The sequence below is a fragment of the Corythoichthys intestinalis genome, chromosome 6 (genome assembly GCF_030265065.1).
Source record: "Corythoichthys intestinalis isolate RoL2023-P3 chromosome 6, ASM3026506v1, whole genome shotgun sequence".
Classification (NCBI taxonomy): Eukaryota; Metazoa; Chordata; class Actinopteri; order Syngnathiformes; family Syngnathidae; genus Corythoichthys; species Corythoichthys intestinalis.
The window spans coordinates 53533255-53556510 of NC_080400.1; the positions used below are offsets into that span (position 1 = coordinate 53533255).

General features: G+C 39.5%; 1 protein-coding gene across 1 annotated transcript in view; it reads left to right on the forward strand.

Moving 5' to 3' along the window:
* The window catches only part of dync2h1 (dynein cytoplasmic 2 heavy chain 1), a 231897-nt gene that overhangs the window by 61471 nt on the left and 147170 nt on the right, over positions 1 to 23256 (forward strand). The window contains exons 28-38 of the mRNA XM_057838672.1: positions 9433 to 9501; positions 9601 to 9755; positions 12008 to 12140; positions 13735 to 13852; positions 13946 to 14058; positions 14190 to 14303; positions 15068 to 15218; positions 16724 to 16929; positions 20546 to 20728; positions 21019 to 21201; positions 23023 to 23246. Of these exons, the coding sequence (XP_057694655.1) occupies positions 9433 to 9501; positions 9601 to 9755; positions 12008 to 12140; positions 13735 to 13852; positions 13946 to 14058; positions 14190 to 14303; positions 15068 to 15218; positions 16724 to 16929; positions 20546 to 20728; positions 21019 to 21201; positions 23023 to 23246 (1649 nt within the window). The remainder of the gene's footprint in view (positions 1 to 9432; positions 9502 to 9600; positions 9756 to 12007; positions 12141 to 13734; positions 13853 to 13945; positions 14059 to 14189; positions 14304 to 15067; positions 15219 to 16723; positions 16930 to 20545; positions 20729 to 21018; positions 21202 to 23022; positions 23247 to 23256) is intronic.

A 23256-nucleotide genomic window follows, 5' to 3' on the forward strand; every position in this document is an offset into this window, starting at 1 on the left:
GCGTGGCTAACCGGCAGATTAAAAGACTAATTTCTCGTCATCTGCGCTTTGCTAAATTGTTGTATATAGTCGAATCGTCTCAAAATATGATTCTAATTCACATAATAATGCCATTTAAGACTTTTTTTCTGGTGTCATATGCTCTTTAAAGGCTGACAAAGACGAAGAGGCAGAGGTCAACATATGCCACAATAAAGTCAAGCGTGGTGGTAAAACTGTAAGAAGTTTTAATACAACTAACCTAATCAAGCATTTAGCGAAATACCACCACAAACAGTATAAGAAGTATGTTAAGAAAACTGAAGACAAAAGGAAAGGTCCTATGCAACTAACACTCGCAGAAACTTTTGCTATGTGGGACACACTGGTATTCGACAGTCCCAAAGCCGAGGGAATAACAAGAGTCATTGGCCAAAGAATTCATTCTGGATGACGAGCCATTATCTCTCGTGAGTAAAGACGCACCATCCAACACTTAGAACCACGGTACAACTTGCCCAGCCGTCATTACATTCTTGAGCGATTCGCCCGTGGAAGATTCGAGAACGAGTCACAAACATCCAAATTCCGATTAATGAAATATGTCAAGTAAAGCGGAACTAATATACAGCGCGGTCTTCGGGACGCAATGAGAAACTGACCGCATTGCGTCCTGAGAGTAAACATCATGCTTGTCTTAGACCCGGGTAATGCCAATGCTCAACTCATGGCTTTCTATCTTTAATCTATCTTCAAAACAGTTTTAAAACTTTCACATGTCGAAAGTAGACAGAAGGGAAATTATGGAATAACGGGAGCAATTTTAACAACTTTAACAGTTGATTCGCAAAATTAAATGAACTGAATGTAGTTTAAAGCTGCTGATACAGAATTGGGACTTGAGTATTTTATTTACTGTTTTAAAATGTTAACTTGATACTGAAATAGTTGTTTGTTTAAACCTGAAAGGCTTTTTATACAATTATTGTAACTAATGCACGAAACATTAAAAGCATCTTATAGCTTGGGGGGTTTGAGGGATTTTCCACTGAGGTTGTTTGTGTGTTTTGCTTTTTTAAGACAGTTTACAATATTATTTGCACATTTTACTGACTGACTATGCCATTTCTGTTTGTTATTTATAATGTTTTGTGTTTGTCACTGAATAAACAGGTCAGTTACTTGTTATCAACTGTTGTGTGTTATTCAAACTCACCTAATTCAGCTGGCTAGTTGTTATCAAGAGTACTAAAACCTTTTTCAATATGAGTCTGACAACCAAGTAAGGAGGCTAAATAACTTTAAACTTTAACACATGCTCAGATAGGCCGGTATCGGTATCGGATCGGAAGTGCAAAACAATATCGGTATCGGATCGGAAGTGCAAAAACCTGGATCGGGACATCCCTAGTTAGTACAACATCTTATGTTTTTTATTTTTTTTTATTTTAATGTATTATAATGCCTAGAAGGACAAGCCAAAATTGTTGAGAGTTTTCAGTGGTTTATTTGCATCCAAAAGAATCGAACACGACTACTGTAAGCCATTGCCGACACCAACAAAAATCCTTCCCTCGACTCATCAACATTGTAACCTGAAGAATACATGCAACCTGATTCGTTACAACATTTTAGTTATCTTATATGAAGTATTTTGACGTAATTTCAACTAACAGTGAAATCAGACTTATGTGGAAACTTGGGTTACGTCGCCAGCGTGGGAAACGAACTCTTTCGTAACTTGAGGACTGCCTGTATAGACAAGCATGATGCATTCTGTGGACTGATAAGGTTAAAATGCAACTTTTTTACAGGAATGTGTAAAGGTACATTTGGAGAACAAATAACACAGAATTTAAAAAAAAGAATGTATCCAATTTTTAAGCGTGGGGCTTTGGTTGTTGTAATGCAGCCGGCGGCACAGGGAACATTTCACATGAAGGAGGAATAATGAATTAATAAAATTTTATTTTAAGCCATCTTAATGAAATAAGAACTTTAAACTCCTGTTTTCACCACAACAAACAAACAAGTCATAATTGTTGTAAATATTTGAATATTTATTGGAAAACCACATCTAAATCATAAATATAAAACAAGGAAGTAGATATGTGCCGATTACCGGCTGTGCTACACGATGGCCGGGGAAGGTGAAACTCTCTTTTTTCCCCCATCGAAGAAAACAAAATCGCTAGTATGGGAATATTTTGGGTACAGAAAAGTTACAGACAGCTGCGGCTTAGAGGAAGGCCAACCGACATGTAAAACATGTTTGCGGAGGGTGGCTGTCGAGGAGGCAATATGATTTCACGATATGATTTCACGTTTATACAAAAATAAAGGTCATGAACGTTTCCCACCAGTTACGAGAGTTAACTCCAGCATGTTTAGTGTGTCTAGCGGTGGTAAAACGTGGTGGTTTTTTTCTCTCTGGCAACTTTCTGTGTTGAGAAAGAGTGTGTGTATAATGTAAACATAATACTAGTCATACACTCATGCTTTTTATGGAAAATAATCCTATTATTTTGTTCTGATGATATCAATGTTGAGCTGTGGCTGTGGGTTTAGGCTCACCTAAAGGACTGCATTGATATCTCAAAATAACAAATTTTCGAGCTGAAATTTAGTGACGGGATATGTCGTTCACTTGAGGAAACTAATCCATTCCAGTTCGTTCAGTAAAAAGACTCGTTCAAACAAATCGTTCACCGAATCGTTCGCCACCCTCATCCCCCAGCCCCCACCCCCACCCACCTAAATGAATCGTTCGGTTAGAGAACGGGAAGTGACGGTGCCAAACGAATTGTCAAAGACCGAACTGAACGGGAAGTGACATTGCTTGGTCCATCCCCCTCCTGCACACAGGCTCCTCATTGGCCGCTCATCGTAGATTCAGAAGTGAGTGACAGACTATATCATTCTGTTTTCGCTGCCTGGTCTCTACCCCGCCATTGCAATAGCGAGAGAGAACTTCCGCGTCGTCTGTCGTATTTCTATGGATCAAAGTCATGGCTCGTGCTTGAATTTGTATTTAGGACACGGTTAAACGTTTTCCTTTTGTGGATTTGTGGTCGGGGGCGCACAGACTTTCTCTAGCATGATCTTGATCACATATTCAATATTGCCACTACCAGCCTACGTGACACGCTTGCTGTCACGCAAATAAAAAGAGAAATCGAAAGTTTAATTTCTAAATATGAAACGACCAACACATATTTACCTCACGCTCTGTTGTGTTTTTGTTTTAATACTCATCACTATTATTTTTGGTAACTATCGTTAAAACTAAAGTGTAAATAGCTGGTTGTCAAATGTATTGCTCTGAAATGAAAATAATACTACATTTTTATATAAAACAGTTTCATTGCAAATCATTATTAAGATGATCGTGTTGAAATATCATTTCTGCACTGGCATTAATAAATAAATAATCCAGTCAGCTCCCCTGTCGTCCCCTCATCTCAAATCGTCAAATGCTGACGAGAAATAATTGTTTGCTCTTTAGAATGTCGCCTTTCCACTCTCCTTAGTCTGTTAAAAAAAAATGGAGACATATTGCTACATCTCCCATGCCTGTTGTTTTTGGGCGCTTGAGTAGCATATGATGGACGAATGGACATTAATTTGTCAAACCAACCGACAAGCCCTGACACGAAAAAAATAAATAAAACGCTCGGGAAAAATTGACATGTATATACTGTTTCATTGCAAATCAGTATTATGGTGATCATAAATATTAATTTTCCTGTGCACATATGAGGTAAATATCGCTGCCATGAAGCCTCCATTCAGTGACAGTATCCACTGCACTGCCGTCACGCGATCGCAGCTCAGCTTTTGCTTGCCTCATAGCTACCCGCGAAAGAGTTTTAAACTACTGTAAATTTGATAGTATGTCGTATTTAGTCCCGAGTTTGTTGAGAAAAGTAGTACACTAAACTATGCTCGCTAGGTTTGTGTGGTGTTTTTGTCTGTTTGAGCAACATATGATAGGCTCCACATAAACAAATATGTGACAGTCATTTCCTTTCATTTTTTGACTTGTTCACCATGTGACTGGAAAGTCAAGTTAGCAGCAAGGAGGAGGAGGACCGAGTAAGTGAACGGGAAGTGACATAACTCAGTCTTGCCCCCTGCCTGCACGCTGGCTGCTTATTGACCACACGTGGAAGTGAGTGACAGACTCTCTGATTCTGTTTCCGCTCCCTCCCCTGCCCGCAATGAGGCTGGCGTCTGACTGGTCGTGTGCGATGTCAGAAGACTCTGCCGCTTGCTCATCGCCCTCCCACGCAGCAAGCAAGCCCCAGCTTCCTAGAACTAATCAGCGCAGAAGGTGATTAGGTCGGTCTCGTTCACCCAAACAATTCGTTCAAAAAGAACGACTTGTTCACGACCGATACAACACTACTGTAATTGCAATGCAGTGGAACCGTGATATTTTGGCTTAAGGTTATCATACCATCAGAATATCATACCAGCCATGCCTACAACCAAGTGAAAAACCGTAAATATGGCAATTACATTAGTGTGTCGTATTTTGCCACTGTTCCAACTATTTCAACATGCTCCTTGTCCACTCGGCCGACGACCATTTGTTCACCATTCATAAACCATAATGGGTATATGACTTACTGCTGTTTGTACTGTAGATCAAAGGGTGGGCAAATCGGTCTTCAAGGGCCACAGTGGGTCCTGGTCTTTGTTACAACTGATCCAACACAGGCAGTTAACCAATGAAGGGCCTGGGGAAACAAGAAGCACCTGACTGCAATAACTAGCTTGCACTTGTAAGACACCAGATTGGTGAAAAGGTGTCCTTTTGATGAGTTGGAACGAAAACCCGCAACCACTGCGGCCCTTTGTGGAATAGTTTGCCTACCCCTGTTCTAGATCCACCTTTTGAGCATCACTGTCGTACAACTTTTAATTAAAATTTTTAAGTCTGTAAATGTAGATGATTCTGGATGTGTGACTGTTTTAATGTCATGCATTGTAAAATCCAATTAATCCAGAATACTGGACAGATAATGTGGCAAGGTTAAGCGCCCTTTAAATCATTTTAGGTAAAATCTTTCAGGACAGTTTAACAATATTATAGTTGATTTACAGTATATTACAGGTTGTTTTCATTATCCTGCCAGATAATCTGCATTGTTCCACTTTATTTTAAATTTGCTGTGGAATCATTTTGTTAGACTGCAGCCAGAGAGATTTATACCTCCTTTCCAGATATCATTTAAAGGCCAATGGTTTTTGGAGTGTTAAATGTTTTGAGCAGTGACTAACTGCCTGAAAGCAGACACATAAATCCTCTGCTGCCGTTTTGTTTAGACTGGCAGACTTTTATACCTCATGATTTATAGTTTATACACACGATCTGTCCCCTTACAAAGGATGATGAATTTCATTTTGTCATATGCTCTATACACTATGGGCCTCATTTGCAAAAGGTTTGTCCCTGCAAAAATGGGCGTAAACTTGAATTTCCTTGCAAACAAATATGGAAGCTGATACTAATACATTTTTGCCGGCAGCTATGAGGAGTCCCGTTTGGGTCGTTGTTTGTGTGAATGGGAGGCTGTGCACGTGTACCAGTATTTAAAGCAAGAGAGAGAGAGTTCACTGCTACACTCAGGTTGGGTTGCTGAATCAATAAAGTAATATTACGAAGTGTCGAGAGTTAGATTGTCTTTTGTATCCAGTGTGCTTCAGTCAGAGTTGAGTTAATGGAACAAATTGTATTGTTTGTATTCTTTGTTGTTGAGATGTTACTACTTAGCACAGAGTGCTAAAATGGTTAGCGATTATGCTATCCACTGTCTTAAGTGTCCGTTTGTATTGTGTTTTGGAGAAGCATATTAGCACTTGTGTTATTGTTAGATGGTAAAGTTGTCTCACTTCTTTTTGTAAAGAAACCACACACATAAACCCATTCATATAACAGCTTAGAGGCTCCTTTCAACACAAACTACCATTCAAACTGTAAATTGTCAATACGAGAGTGGGATTTGAAATTGTATTTGGATTGGATTTATGAACAACTGTTTGATAAAGAAAACAGATTCATTTCAGTCTGCCTCCTTATTAGATTTTGCCATTTAGTTTGTTTAAAGAAATGAATCATTGACACACCTAATATAAGCGCTTTGCCCACAAAAAAAAGTCAATCAACAGCACTTTTTTTTTTTTATTTGAATGGACAGGACTTTGGTCTGATTTATGTACTGCGAAATTCTGTTTATATTTATACTCAGAACCTTTGTTAAAAACTTACTTACATAAAAAGTTTTATGTACCGTACTTCACTGTAGTCTACAACTGTACTGTTTTAAGTCAGGAAGCTGTAATACTAAAGCAAGTTGAAGTTAAATTTTGAAGGTAATTGCAAAAGTGACATTTATCCAATTAATCAATTAATTATTTAATTAATCTTCCGATTAACTGATCATTAAAATAATCGTTAGTTGCAGCCCTACAGTACATAGTGAAGATGGTGAAGCATGGTGATGCAAGCATCATGCTATTGGGATGTTTTTTCGGACCACAGACTGCAGGAGTGAGCTAACTGGACCTCAAAAGCTGCAGTGGGTTGTGATCTTTGTTCCAACCAATAAGCACAGAGAGTTTAATCAATGAAGAAGCGCCTAACTACAATCTGATTGCACTTGTAAGAAACAAGATTGGTGAAAAGGTGTCTTCTTGATGGGTTGGAACGAAAACCTGAAACCACTGTGGCCCTTTGTGGAAAAGTTTGCCAACCCCTTGACTACGGTAACAGATCATGGATACATCATGGATCAAGAAGTCATGTTGCTGTATGCTGTAGTGGAAATGCCTTTGAAATAAGTGTTTCAACAAAACAATGAGCCAAAACACACCAGAAACTCTGTCAACTCTGCTATTTTCTTGGGCATTATATTTCTTAACGTTCTGTCAAATATTATCAAGATTTTATTACATTTTTTTTCTCAAATTTCCTTGCTTTGGAAATTGAGTGTGTTGTTTCCCCGATGCATTTGTGTTCATTAAAATAAAATTAATTTGAATAATTTTGACAATTACTCACCTTTTGAATCCCCTGCTCATATATTGAACATAATTGTATGCAGAAATAATGATCAGCTTTCAAAAACCCTTTTTTTATTTGCTCTAACTTATATGGAGTACAGTTTCTATGGATTTATTGATTATTTAAGGAGCCCCCATGTTACACAGAATGAGCAGATACCTTTGCCACATATACTTAGGGGCAAGTTAGATTGTAAAAAAAAATAATAATAATAAGTAAATAAATAATAAATAAAACATTGTTTCTAGGCGGTTGTTGGATTTTCTAAAATTGTCATTGTAATTTTTTTCTCTTTTAGTTTTTTTTTTTTTATCTTTGTAACTCAGTGGTGGTTGTTTGCCTTCGTCACAAAACACTTCCTATTACATTACTCTAAATTTTGATTAGTGCTTGCACTGTTCTCCCAAATTTACCACAATAAAAATGTTTTGTCCAAATGTCTTTTTCCAAATATGGTGGTTTTCACCACTTTTTACAGCTTTTCCCAACACTTTGTGCCATGTGTGAGTTAACAAGCAATCACAGAGACGCAGACTTCGATGTTCTTAAAATATGACCCCAAGCTTTGCTATTTCAAAATAAATAAGATATTCACTCACTTTACACTTTTGGCTTCAACAGGGTGAAGGGAGGTGTATTTCAGTCAAAAAAACGTTCGCTATGATTTTGTAATTACAAAATTCTTGTTTCTATTTGAATAAAAAATTAATTCACTTGATGCCAGCACACTCACACGGTGCGCAGAATTCATCATCATCTTGCATGTGTCGGGAGGAGACGCATAGGATATTGTGGGGGTGGGGCGGGTTAAAGTCGATCGCGGACCAGACGAGAAGGGTGACTTTTGGCGGTTAGCAAGCCGCCGGAAGTGCATCTCAGCCAGGTGAACGGTTAGCAGCGTAGGGGATGTGGAGATCTCTGGGGAAAAAAGTGACAAAGACAGGAAATGGTCATCCGACAAAAGTATTGTACTAAATCACTGCAAATGTACGTAAATGATGCATAATTGTGCGCAGTATGATCTAACACCGCACACAATTTCAAATCCTATCGTCTGCAGAAGGTTTTAACTTCCAAACGGGATTGCAATCAAATTAAGAACTACTTTGATAACATGCTTCAACTAGGGCACACTCTATGGTGGCCGAGAGGTGTCAGGCGAAATGCAAACACCAAACACTTTGTAAATAGAAAAAAGCACGAATCCCAATTGCAAACGCTTTGCAAAAGATAAAAAGCATGAATGCAAGCTGGCACAGCACGACTCCCACTTGCCAAAGCACAACTGCAAGTTGGCAAAAGCACGAACCCCAATTGCCACAACACGAATGCAAATGGCTCGCAATGAGAATGCAAAAGAAAACAGCACAAATGCAATTCCTAAAGCACGATTGGAAATTGGCAAAAGCACAATCCGCAATTTCCACAGCACAAATGGCTTGCAACACGATTGCAAATGGCTCGCAAAACAAATGCAAGAAGCCACAGCGCGCCTGCAAGCTTTTGTAGTGCTTTTGGTGTTGAAAAAGGACAAGGAATGATGGAAATATAGACATAAACACATGGTCCATGCAGCGTTTTAATGCTGATTTATGAGTGCAATAAAACTATATATATGAAACTCAAATGACATTATCACCCACTTTACTTGGTTGATTGAGTTCAAGTGAAACGGGTGTGGACCTCAACTTCCGCACTTTCAAATGAGATCAACCAACGGCACGTGTGTGACGTATTTACAGCGTGATGATACGCTGATGATACTTCAAAGATGATACGCGTAAAAACATGGCCACCGACACGTTCGGTGTGAAAGGGTTAATATCTCAATATGTATAAAATGATAGCAGCATAAACAACATTTTTTTTACAGCACAAACAATCGACATCATTTTCATATAAATTTGTGTCTGATTAGGGGACAGCTTCACTGAGGTCGGTAGAGATGGTCACTAAGCAAATATAGCAATAGACAAAGTGTCGTCCTTTTTTTTTTTTTTTTTTTTTTAAACTTCCACGTCGTGCTGTGGCTTCTTGTAGTTGTGCTGTGCCTTCTTGCATTCGTGTTGCGAGCCATCTGCATTTTTGTTGTTGCAATTGGGGTTCGCGCTTTTGCCAATTTGCAATAGCGATTTAGGAATTGGAGATCGATCTGTGCCAGTTTGCATTTGTGCTTTTTTTTTTTTTCTTTTGCAAAGCGTTGCTAATTGGCATTCATGCTTTTTTTATATTTGCAATGTGTTTGGACTTTGCATTTCACCTGACACCTCTCGGCCAACGTAACACTGGCATTTTGACTTATCGTCTGCATTAAGAAGTTCAAAATTGAGTGAAGGGCCTCTTTCAGCAAATGTTGGCTTTATCACTACTTTGTCTCCATCCAGGTAGGAGATAACCGCTGTCTACTGCAGTCTCTGAAAGACTCTCCCTACTACCGCAACTTTCAGGACAAGGTCAGAGGAATATGTGGATTGAAAAGATTTTAATAAACGTAAATAATTAAGACCATTAAAGATTGACTATGTGCATGTTTAATCAATATTTTTGTTCAGGTCAGCTTGTGGGAGGTACGTCTGTCAGACTTGGATGAATACTTACTAAGCCTTAATGCCATCCAGAGAAGATGGGTTTATCTGGAACCTATCTTTGGACGGGGTGCATTGCCTCGAGAGGAAACCCGTTTCAAACGAGTTGATGAGGACTTCAGGTAACTTGAAGTATGGGTTTGTCAGATGATGGACAATTATGTCACATAACCTTAAAATAGCAATAGCAATCACTTTGTTGGGGTTTGGCTCCCATTCATCATTATTCAACTTGAACTATGGTTCTATGTATGCTCCTCAATTTCTGGACACACTTTGGAGGAGGGCCTAGTATTGTACAAAGTCATGCTTTGATGGGCTTGGTGGGGTTTATATTGACAGACACCGGACCTCAACTCAATTAACAAGATGTGGGCTGTGTTACTGAACCTTTGCACAATATACTGTACAATATTTTCTTCTATTTTTAGTCCCTCTAGATCAGTTCCTCTAGATCAGGCTTTACCCATTTTCCAAGGAAAAGACAACACTGGAAGCAGCGCACACATTCCTACATTAATATATGATTATATATTCTGTGGTGGATATTTGACATATCAAAGGGGTGTGGCCTCCCTTTAATAGGACGAGTGCTCATTTTTTGAATACTTTGATTCAGAAAACACACATGTCATGAATTTACCAATTCTATAAAGTGACGTTTGCCACCCGGAAGGTGTACCCACAAGTCTTTGCGCAATGTGAATGGTGCAAAGACATGTAGCAACCGTCACTTTATGTAGTTGGTGAATTCATCCCTGCGTGAGTGAATTATCGAGAGTCGTGGTTGCTACTTGGAAGGTGTACCCACAAGCCTTTGCATTTGTTGATGGTGGAAAGACTGCAAGTAGCGTGAGTGTTTGGTTAACAAATGGTGAGTGAATTGATTGGCCTACTAAATGGAAGATAAAAGGGAAGTTCAGAATTTTTGACATTCGGCTTAATCTTTGAGTTACTGGGATTTAATTAGTCGATGGAGTTGATTTCACCAAATTCTCTGCAGGATATTAGTTATTTGTTAGTTTCAGGGCTCCGGAGTGGCTAAGCTAGTGTTAGTCAATGGTCGTAGCATGTCTTAGCATGTCAATAAAAAACAACATATGCACGCTTGAAAATCACCGATGACCCATGCGATCAATAGTGTTGGCTATGTTTTCAGGATAGAGTTATTAAAACTTACCATTGCATGTCAATAACGGCAGTATGAACAGAAACATTTGTAATCCGCCAGCTCTGCAGGGAACAGGCTGCAAAACAGAATGATATTTTTTCCACCAGTGTGTTTATGTCATAGCTAGCAGCAAGTAACCACAGTTTATATTGTTCCTCCTTCTTCATAGGGAATTTATAGAACTTTTCCTGTGCCCATTTCTTCTGTTTGTTTCCACAGCCTCTAAATGCACATTTCAATATGTTGCCGTTCTTCAGTCAAGATTCAGTAGACTGATGCTGCATTCGAGGAAGGTGGGAAGTCTAAGTTTTCCAACCTCTGACCAGGAAAAATGAAATTGGAACACCACTAGAACATGGAGGCCTTAGTCGCGAAGTCGTACCCCAACTTCACGAGTTGCTTCAATTTGATGTCACTCGACAAAAGGACGCTGCCAGTTGCAAAGCAGTTCATCAATAGTAAAGCTAAAGAAGGTAGTTTACAGTGTGTGCTTTTTACCTTAGCCATCGTTTTTTCTCCACTATTTGATCGCTTATGAGAAGGCAGGTTTGCTGGAGGTCAAAATGTCTATTGACGACCAAAATAAAAAATAACTTCTCGCGATCAGCCATCTTGCTGTTTACATTCGCTTGGAACGCTTTGAGGTCGCAACTGGTACCATCCCAATGTGATAAGTCTGACTCCCCACCTTCCTTGAATGCAGCATGAGCACAATTGGCCGAAGCAGTCATCTCTATTGTGGTCGCATTTCGCATCTAAAAAAAGATCTGCAGAATGAAATGAATTACAACAGTTTGGTGTGACATTGTTTTGGCCGCATGGGTATTTTGAACAATGATTTGCATTTTGAATTTATTCGACTATGTTAGATCTGTCGGTATCGTTATTTATTGGCATGCTAAGACAGGATCATTGACTTGCACTAACTTAGCCACTCTGGAGCCCTGAAACTAATAAATAACTAACAAACTGCACGGAAGTGGTTGAAATCAACTCCACCGACTAATTAAACCCCCGTTAACTGGAAGATCTAGCCTAATGTCAAAAATTCTGAATTTCCGCTATAAACATCTCTGTTAAATCTCAAAACCGCCAGATTGTTTAATCAAATAACTATTTATTGGTATAAAACTGAGCTGCATTTGAGGGTTCAAAGAGTACCGGGTTGCCAACCCCTCTTTGAATGCTCCCCATGTTCTACAGGTCTATCATGTCAGACATCCAGAGGGACAGCAGAGTCGTTTCACTGAGTTCAAGGGCTGGCATCAGAAACTCCCTGGTGACCATAATGGACCAGCTGCAGCGCTGCCAAAAATCACTGAATGAGTTTTTGGAGGTACACACAGTACATATAGTACAGAACAACAACAATTGGCAGGCCCTCATCACTATATACAGTGGGGCAAATAAGTATTTAGTCAACCACTAATTGTGCAAGTTCTCCCACTTGAAAATATTAGCGAGGCCTGTAATTGTCAATATGGTTAAACCTCAACCATGAGAGACAGAATCTGGGGAAAAAAACCTGAAAATCACATTGTTTGATTTTTAAAGAATTTATTTGCAAATCATGGTGGAAAATAAGTATTTGGTCAATACCAAAAGTTCATCTCAATACTTTGTTATGTACCCTTTGTTGGCAATAACGGAGGCCAAACGTTTTCTGTACCTCTTCACAAGCTTTTCACACACTGTTGTTGGTATTTTGGCCCATTCCTCCATCCAGATCTGCTCTAGTGCAGTGATGTTTTGGGGCTGTCGATGGACAACACGGACTTTCAACTCCCTCCACATATTTTCTATGGGGTTGAGACCTGGAGACTGGGTAGGCCACTCCAGGACCTTGAAATGCTTCTTACGAAGCCACTCCTTTGTTGCCCTGGCTGTGTGTTTGGGATCATTGTAATGCCGAAAGACCCAGCCACGTCTCATCTTCAATGCCCTTGCTGATGGAAGGAGATTTTCACTCAAAATCTCTCGATACATGGCCCCATTTATTCTTTCCTATACACAGATCAGTTGTCCTGGTCCCTTTGCAGAAAAACAGCCCCAAAGCATGATGTTTCCACCCCTGTGTTTCACAGTGGGTATAGTGCAATTCAGTATTCAATTTCCTCCAAACAAGAGAACCTGTGTTTCTACCAAAAATTTGTATTTTGGTTTCATCTGACCATAACAAATTCTCCCAGTCCTCTTCTGGATAATCCAAATGCTGACTAGCGAACCGCAGACGGGCCTGGACGTGTACTTTCTTCAGCAGGGGTACACGTCTGGCAGTGCAGGATTTGAGTCCCTGGTGGCGCATTGTGTTACTGATAGTAGCCTTTCTTACTGTGGTCCCAGCTCTCTGTAGGTCATTCACTAGGTCCCCCCCGTGTGGTTCTGGGATTTTTGCTCCCCGTTCTTGTTATCATTTTGACGCAGGTCATTCACTAGGTCCCCTCGTGTGGTTCTGGGATTTTTGCTCCCCGTTCTTGTTATCATTTTGACGCCACGGGGTAAGCAGGGAGTTGAAAGTCCGTGTTGCCCAATGACAGCCCCAAAACATCACTGCTCTAGAGGAGATCTGCATGGAGGAATGGGCCAAAATACCAGCAACAGTGTGTGAAATGCTTGTGAAGAGTTACAGAAAACTTTTGGGCTCCGTTATTGCCAACAAAGGGTACATAACAAAGTATTGAGATGAACTTTTGGTATAGACCAAATACTTATTTTCCACCATGATTTGCAAAACAATTCTTTAAAAATCAAACAATGTGATTTTTTTTTTTTTTTCCACATTCTGTCGCTCATGGTTGAGGTTTACCCATGTTGACAATTACAGGCCTCTCTAATATTTTCAAGTGGGAGAACTTGGACGATTAGTGGTTGACTAAATACTTATTTGCCCCACTGTAACTTGTATTTCATGTCTCTCTCTGACTTTTTAGGAGAAACGCTCAGCCTTCCCAAGATTTTATTTTATTGGAGATGATGATCTTTTAGAGATTCTCGGTCAGGCCACCAACCCAACAGTCATCCAGTCACACCTCAAGAAATTGTTCGCAGGTCAGGTTATTGTGTATTTTTTTTCTTTCTGACTTAACACCATGAAGAAATGTGGCTTGAACAGAGAAGCTGATCAATTTATTACCTCCACAGGCATCCATAGCGTTGTGTTCGATGAGCATTGCCAGCGCATTGTGGCCATGTGTTCCTTAGATGGAGAGACGGTACCTCTGAGAAATACTGTAAATATCTCCAGCCTTGTGGAGGTAAAAAAAAAAATTGTGTATACTATTTAGAGCATAGAAAAAAGTAATTGTAATAATTTTTTATTGTTTTTTTTAATATAGACTATTTCAAGTTGCCAGTGTTTCTAAAGATGCTTATTTATGCTTTATAGGAGTGGTTAAATGAATTATCTAAGGAAATGAAGGGGACTTTGAGGGAAATGCTGTATGAATGTGTCACTGCTGGGAAAAAAGGTGACGTGGACCCCTCACGCTATCCGTCACAAGTACGTATGGATCTGTTTTGTATGGTTTTTGACTGTTTAGAGCTTTTCGTTTATTCAGGTTTATTCTAACATATTTTTAAATATTGCTCCGTTTTTAAGAAACCAACCTTAAGTCCAAACAAGACATGGAGAAAGTTTCCACACATTCATTTTTGGTGGATTGGACTACTGTAATATTATTTTTACAGATCTTAACAAAAAATCAATCAGGAAGCAGCAGCTAATACAGAATATTGCCGCCAGAGTCCTTACAAATACAAGGAAACTGGACCACATTACACTGGCTATGAAATTGTTACACTCGCTTCCTGTGAATCAAAGGACAGACTATAAAATACTGCTGCTGGTCTGCAAAACACCTAATGGTCTTGGACCAAAATACATGTTTGTTATGTTTGACCCCTACCAAACATCTAAACCCCTGAGGTCAACTGTAACTGGTCTGTTCCAAGAACTAAAACCAAGCAGTGTGAGGCTAAATTCACTTACTATGCTCCTCACCAGTGGAACAAGTTACCTGAAGGTCTGAGGTGTGCTGAGGCTTATATGACTTGCTTTTCATTATTTTTGTTTAGTTTTGTTTCTATTACCTGTTTCAATTGTGTTTTGTTTTTAACTGTCTTGATGAGTTTTTGGATTTTCATGTGATGTAAAGCACGTTGAATAACCTTGTGTTCAATTGTGCTATATATACAGATAAATTAACTTGGCCTTGCCTTGCCTTGCCTTGCCTAAAGAATAAACTTTGAATTTTTGGGATATAGATTTTGTGTCTTGCAGAGCAAATCTTATTTACTGAAGATGTGGAGCGAGCACTCAAGGAAAATAACCTACAGCAGCTAGAGCTGGAGCTTAGTGCCAAGTTGGACCACTATACCACAGCGGACACCATCTCTGGTGACCTCACAAACACAGGTTATTGACTAAGCCACAACAGACTCCAGCAATACTCAGAAATTTGCTGTTCTTCATAGACACAGCAATATTAATTTTAATTCAAGTTCGAAAATTGGAATTTACTGGTCACTGCCGATTAGTGTGGAATTTACACCATAGATTCCAGCCTGACATCAACAATTTACTGTGCACTGTATGTCTGTATACGCTTCTCTGCATATTTTCATCAGTGCAATTAATATTAAGAGTTGCTCTGTGAGTAAATAGATATTTTACAGTGAGTGAAACGACTCTTATTAACTGCTACACTGCTTGCCAAAAGTATTAGCACCCCTGCAATTCTGTCAGATAATGCTCAATTTCTCCCAGAAAATGATGGCAATTACAAATGCTTTGGTAGTGATATCCTAATTTATTTTGCTTGGAATGAAAAAAACACATAAGAGAACGAGGGGGGGGGGACTGTCCTCTTACACTAAACTCCAAAAATGGGCCGGACAAAAGTATTGGCACACTTTGAAAAATCATGTGATGCTTCACTAATTTGTGTAATTAAGAGCACCTGTTACTAACCTGTGATTTAGTTATTGCCACCACCATAACAGGTAATGGCAATAACTAAATCACACTTGCCGCCAGTTAAAATGGATTAAAGTTAACTCAACCTCTTTACTGTGTCCTTGTGCGTACCACATTGAGCATGGAGAAAAGAAAGAAGACCAAAGAACTGATGTTTTGGGGTTGTGTTGCTGCCTCTGGCACTGGACTGCTTGATCGTGTGCATGGCATTATGGAGTCTGAAGACTACCAACAAATTGTGCAGCATAATGTAGGGCCCAGTGTGAGAAAGCTGGGTCTCCCTCAGAGGTCATGGGTCTTCTAGCAGGACAATGACCCAAAACACACTTCAAAAAGCACTAGAAAATGGTCTAAGAGAAAGCACTGGAGACTTGTAAAGTGGCCAGCAATGAGTCCAGACCTGAATCCCTGTGAAGAGATCTAAAAATTGCAGTTTGGAGAAGGCACCCTTCAAATCTCAGAGACCTGGAGCAGTTGGCTAAAGAAGAATGATCTAAAATTCCAGCAGAGCATTGTAAGAAACTCTGATGTTCGCAGTTATTATGTCTAAAGGTTGTGCCACCAAGTATTAGGCTGAGGGTGCCAATAATTTTGTCTGGCCCATTCTTGGAGTTTTGTGTAAAATGATAATGCACAGACTGGATAATGATTTACCGGTAATCTTTTTTTCATTCTCTTTTGTGTTTTTTCACTGCAAGCAAAATAAATGAAGCTATGACTACCAAAGCATTTGTAATTGCAATCATTTTCTGGGAGAAATTGAGCATTATCTGACAGAATTGCAGGGGTGCCAATACCTTTGGCCAGCAGTGTATGCTCTGTGAGAGTCATTTGCTTGTCAGAAGAAAAAAAACGAGTCTTGGACCATGGTTTAGATTTCTATTGATTATTGATTTATCAGGTTTCAACCATGCACTTGTTCATATCTTGTTTGCCTTCTGTAGATACTGGTATTCTGCAGATTAAGTTGAAGGCCTTAATCCTGGACATTATCCACAACATCAGCGTGGTGAAGCAGTTAATTCAAGCAGGAGTCAGAAGCCTTGAGGCCTGGAGTTGGCAGAAGCAACTTCGCTTCTACATGGGATCTGACAAATGCTGTCACATTCATATGGTGGATGCAAAGTTCAGCTACACTTACGAGTACCAGGTTGGTAATTTACTGGTTATGCTTCCTCCTATTACGTTATTTTTTTCCTTGCGAAAATCCACCTCTTCCTCATTTCATTTGAAGGGAGCATTCATTCTCCTTGAGCATGACCTTGTGATTTATTCAAGAGGAGAACTGCAAGGATCTTTTCCGTAACATTGGCACACACTCGATTCCAATAACGTGTCACAATTAATCATTGTCTCCAAAAGATATGAAAATTGGACTCCTGTTTAAATATAGCAAAATCATCATGTGAAGTCAGAATTTAAATGGGAAGATAAAGCTGGTGCTTAACCTTTAATTCACAATAGCCTGTATGCAAGAATTTCTACTCTGATAGAAGTAAATTGTCAGACATCAAATTTGCGTATATGAAGAGTGTCTTAGCCAGATAAATGACTCATCTCAGGGGGCTGCTTTATAGAGTACACTCTGCTAACACTGTCTTCATTTGGATCAAGACCAAAATGTATACCTGACTCTATAACCACTTTCTCCACATACTCTCAATGATAAGAATCTAAAATGTTAATGACATAAAAACACACAAAGACATAAAACAAAATAGCTTCTGCAGAATGCTTATACAGTAATAATAACACTAAGAGTACAAATACATTTTACATCTCTTTACCGCACACAGGTGTATTTTGTACACATTTTAGCCCCCCTTAAAAAAATAATAATAATAAATAAAAAAACCTGAATAAATGACATCCCAGATCAAAGCAGCTTTCACCTTACCTTAGATGCCTGTTGTTGCTAATTTGCATCATACATAAAATTATATAAATTTTATGATTGTTTTTATTATTTATTGATAATTGTATCAAATTGTGCAGTCGGGATGGCAATCAGCACCTCCAAATCCCGAGACCATGGTCCTCAGTCAGGAAAAGGTGGAATGCCCTCTCCGGGTCAGGGATGAGGTCCTTCCCCAAGTAGAGTTCAAGTATCTCGGGGTCTTTTTCATGAGTGACGGAAAAATCGAACGGAAGAGCGACCTGCACTCTGCAGTGATGCGGACTCTGCATCGGTCCGTCGTGGTAAAGAGGGAGCTGAGCCGAAAAGCGAAGCTCTATATTTACCAGTCAGTCAATGTTCTGAAGGAATCTGACCTTTTAGCCAGATTGCTGGGATCATGCCAACCGAACTAGCGCAATTCCAAAGACCCGGGCTGGTGGAACCCGACAATCCGGCCAAAAGGCCAAACTCCTTGTACTGACTCCATTTTAAAAGCTACAAAAAGGCTTCGAATCACAAATTGACAATTTATTCCATGTCGGCAGCAATCATACAGCACAGAGAGACCCAGGCGAGGAGGCAAACTGGATCCAAGGTCACCGTATCACAAGTCAACAAAAGATTCCCGAGAAAAACGACAAAAATTAGTTAAACATTCAGTCTTTTAAAGACTGTGGTGAGGCGTGTTGTGGTCAGGAAAAAGGGTATGTTTGGGCATTGTTTAGGATTATTGTCTGTTGGACAGGAGAATTCGGGCGTGACTGTTGTCAGGGCAACGAGACTTAAGGATTTTTCCATCCTCAGCGCTACGTGAGTGCTGAGTATTCACTTCTCGGTTGAGGGTTCCTTCGTATCAGATGTTCCTTGTGGCAAGACAAGATGTCCCGCCATTTGTTCTGGCCTGTCCAGAAGAGTTGATTGCGGGATTTGGTGGTGCAAACGTGGGCTTGTAGATGTCATGCCTATCACTTACTTGTCAGCGTCAATCTTGCTCAGTCAGCTGCATGTCACGCGCGTTGGGCTTCTGCGGTCAGAAGGCGTCCTGTATCTGTTCTGCCTTTATCTGCCCGTTGTCTTGGCGCTGCAAATTCTAATTATTTCAAGTCCGACTGTTCATAATATCTAATATATTCTGCTTGTTTTTCTTAAACTATTATATAAATGCTATTTATTTTATATTGGGTGTGTTAGAGTAAATATGAGAAAATATACTATTCCCTTTAGTTCCTGCCCTCACCTTTGGTGACGAGCTGTGGGTCGTGACCGAAACAACAACATCCCGGATAGAAGCGGTTGAAATGAGTTTCCTCCATAGGGTGTCCGGGCTCTCCCTTAGAGATGAGTTGAGTAGCTCGGTCATCCGGGAGGGACTCAGAGTAGAGCCGCTGCTCCTCCGCATCGAGAGGAGCCAGATGAGGTGGGTCGGGCAATGCCTCCGGGGCGCCTCCCTGGTGAGTTGTTCCGGGCACGTCCCACTGGGAGTAGGCCGCAGGGCCACCCCGGCACACGCTGGGGAGACTGTCTCCCAGCTGGCCTGGGAACGGCTAGGGATCCCCCAAGATGAGCTGGATGAAGTGACTGGGAAGAGGGAAGTCTGGACTTCCCTGCTGTCCACAAACACAGCGACAGCAACAGCGCTCTGCACGGCGAAAGCTCAACAGCAACAACAACTAATAATATGGCTACAATGCAAGCATGTCCTTCCTATTTGAAGACCCCAAAGATAGATTCCCTTTCTGGACTTTACGGTCTATATCTTAAGCTAATTTTTCCTTGCTGGTCTACTGGACTGTCTCAGGAAATTAGAATACACAATATTCTAATTTCCTGAGACAGTCAGGAAATTAGAATATTGTGTATTCTAATTTCCTGAGACAGTCCTGTATATATACACAGGACTGTCTCAAAAAATTAGAATATTGTGTATTCTAATTTCCTGAGACAGTCCAGTATATTATAGAACTATGCTCATAATCATCTTCATTTTTTACCTCAAATTGAATTTTAAAAAAATTCAGTTTTTGTAAAGGGAAAAAAATCGTTTTTCTGCCATGTTAATGGCTCCTCTGTCAAGTTAACTTTTCTGTTCCAATAGTGACTTATTCAATGTGACCCGGTAGCAAGCAAGTTGTCAGGTGGTGACCATGTTATTAACAAAAGAAAACATTTTCAACACATATATTTAATCCCTAAAGTTAAATACGCTATTGTTTTAATGTAGTTTGTTTATTTATTTTTAACATAAATAATCTACCAAAACTTTTTTCCTCTCCAACACCAGGGGGTGCTGCAGCACCCTCAGAACCCCACTTCCCGCGCCACTGAAGTGGCAGTACTGCAATTTTAGTAACCATTGTGAAATCAGGATGAAAGCGGTCAGTGACGAATCTCAAATTTCTAGAATGCATCCATACAGCAGCCATTTAAAGGACTTTTTTTTTTTTTAATGACAATTCCATAACTATTTCTTAAATGGCATGTTTAGGTTTCAAATACTATGAATACTATATTTTTCTTCCATCACTCTTTGTTTTATTGGATTGCTAAAAAATGTTCACCATCTTCATCCATGCTCATCTAACTTTACAACATATTTCCCCCCCAAATTAAGATAAATATGCACCTTCATTTAGGGAACTTTTCAGGCCGTACAGATTTCTTACTGTCATGGTAATATGCTACCATATGGGGGAGCTGTTCATTTAAGAATGATCAAATTGAATGCGCATTGAGGTCATTTGAACAGGCAGTTAAGGCGTCTGTGATTTTGTTTTTCTGGCTATACAATTGCTTTATGATTATGTGTGTTTCCATCCTCCTCCTGTTTTCTCTCTATACACATCTCATCTTACCATATCGTCTCTCGCAGGGGAACGCAGCAAAGCTGGTGCACACACCACTGACTGATAAATGCTACCTGACTCTGACTCAGGCCATGAAGATGGGGCTTGGGGGGAACCCGTATGGGCCAGCTGGTACAGGAAAGACTGAGTCTGTCAAAGCCTTGGGGGGACTGTTTGGACGACAGGTGTTGGTGTTCAATTGTGATGAGGTGAAAATGTGAAAATAATCCATGTCCAAAATCACTGGTTTTGACATAGTATGGCCTTTATTAATTGCATTTGTTATACGACTTGAAAGATATGAATAATTATTGTATATAACAATGTAAATGTCTTGTTTTTTAACAGGACTTATTATTGATAAAGAGAGATTACAGTATTTATTGTCAATGAATAATGATCATTCTTCTTCATTAGCTAAAGGTGTTAATAATTACAATGTGACATCCAAAAGAAAAGAACATGAAGGTCTGTTTTCCGGTGTTGTCTTTTTACCCAGGGTATTGATGTGAAATCAATGGGACGCATTTTTGTGGGCTTGGTGAAGTGTGGCGCATGGGGCTGCTTTGATGAGTTCAATCGTTTGGAGGAAGCAGTGCTATCTGCAGTTTCTATGCAGATTCAAGCCATTCAAAACTCCCTTAAACATCACAAGCACACATGTGAACTAATGGGGAAAGAGGTCAGTCAATACTCATTTAAAAGGATCTAATATCATTTGGATTAGCAACTACGGATGCTTTCCTAATTTTGTGTCTTATTGTCTCTGCTCTTAAATGATTCTCTTCTTTTCTGAAGTGGCTCTTTATATTCATCAGTGTGGTTTTTGGCAGCCCCTTTAAATTTTGTCTTTTTTTTTTTTTTTGGGATGATAATACTTATAATAATCTTAGTAATATTTTAGTCATCTCAAAATGTGTTTGTCTTCGTCTAGTTTTTGTTGATGAAAATTTCTCATTTCTAATGTCTCTCAGTTTTAGTCGATGATAAATAAAGGTTTCCAACTATTTTGGAAAAAAAAAAACTGTCTGAGTTAAAGAGGGCACGTGCTGTTAGCATTATGCTAATATTAACGCGAATGCTATGCTAACATTTAACATCTAAAATTTATTGTGTAATGATCACTCAGCAAGGCTAAAGCAACATTGCATATTCTTTCTGGCCAAGACAAGAGAAAAAAAATTAACGTTCATGTAAGCCTGTAGAGGAGAGGATACTAGCGAGTTGGATGGGGGTGTGTGGGGGGGAAAGCACATCAAACAAGTGACACAGACAGACCAGACTACAATGCAAGCTACATGTGACCAGAGGTGGGTAGAGTAGCCAAAAATTTTACCCAAGTAAAAGTAGCGTTACTTCAAAATATTATTATTCAAGTACAAGTAAAAAAGTATCCAGTGAAAAGACTACTCGAGTAATGAGTAACATTTTGGGTATACTGCTTATTTTAGTTTTTTAAACAACGGTATTTTTTTTTTTCTCTCATCACAAACTTGTTTATATGTTATAACGGTACTGTACAATAACCTATTACATAACCACATTATGTCAAAGGGGAAAAAAATCTAGAGAGAGAAAAAAAGCAGTAATGAAGCATTATTCGTCCAAAGAGCATGAGTGCCCTGCCCTCTAGTGGAGAAAATAGTACTGTAGTCTCTTCATAGTTACTATTTTGAAACTGAAAGGATGATATCTCCGGTTTTCCGTGGTCAATCGGTGCCAATAAAAAACTGGGAGAGAGTTTTGAATCCGTGCTTTCGATTCACGTTGAGGGCAGTGCTCTATGTCAAATTCTTCATTGGTTGCGGTGCTTTAAAGACGCGTGATTGAACAGGCTTGCGTGATCATAGAACGGCAAGGTTGCGTCTGATTGGTGTAATAGAGTCATGTGATTATTGTTGCGACGTCTCATTGGTGAAATTAGTAGCGCTACTTTTAGAAATGGCATCGTTAGCAAAAAAAAAGAATAAATCTAGTATGTAGAATAAAGAGGAAAAATGTAAAGACTCTCGTGTAGCCCAAAGTAGCGGAGTAAGAGTAGCGTTTTTTTCTTCACAAATATACTCAAGTCAAAGTAAAAAGTATGGTTCAGTAAAGCTACTCTTAGTCTACATTTTTCTCAAAAAGTTACTGAAGTAATTATAACGGAGTACATGTAAAGCGTTACTACCCACCTCTGCATGTGGCTGAAACTATTGGGCATTTTTGTCTCGTTCCCGTCTCGCCAGACGAAAACTGGCGTTCTTGTTATGTTTTAGTCTCCCGCAACACGTTTTAAGCTCGTTATCATATCGTCATCGTCGTGAAAAAAAGTGTTCATTGACGAAATATTTTCGGTATCGTCATCGTTGACAAAAACAACATTGATATACATGTACTTTAAGAAATGCTGTACTGTTAGTTGCATTATCAGAACCTATTTTGACATTTATTGATCTTCTACAAAGTATATTAGAAAGGAGATTACCAGGAAATATTTGTCTTTATTTTCTATCTTGCCTAGGTTGAATTAGACCCAAACTCAGGAGTGTTTATTACACTGAACCCAGCAGGAAAAGGTTATGGAGGTCGACAGAAACTTCCAGACAACCTAAAGCAGCTGTTCAGGCCTGTGGCCATGAGCCGACCAGACAATGAGCTGATTGCTGAAGTCATTTTGTACTCTGAGGGCTTCAAAAGCGGAGAAATACTGGGTCGCAAACTGGTTGCAATCTTTAACCTTGCCAGGTACAACTTG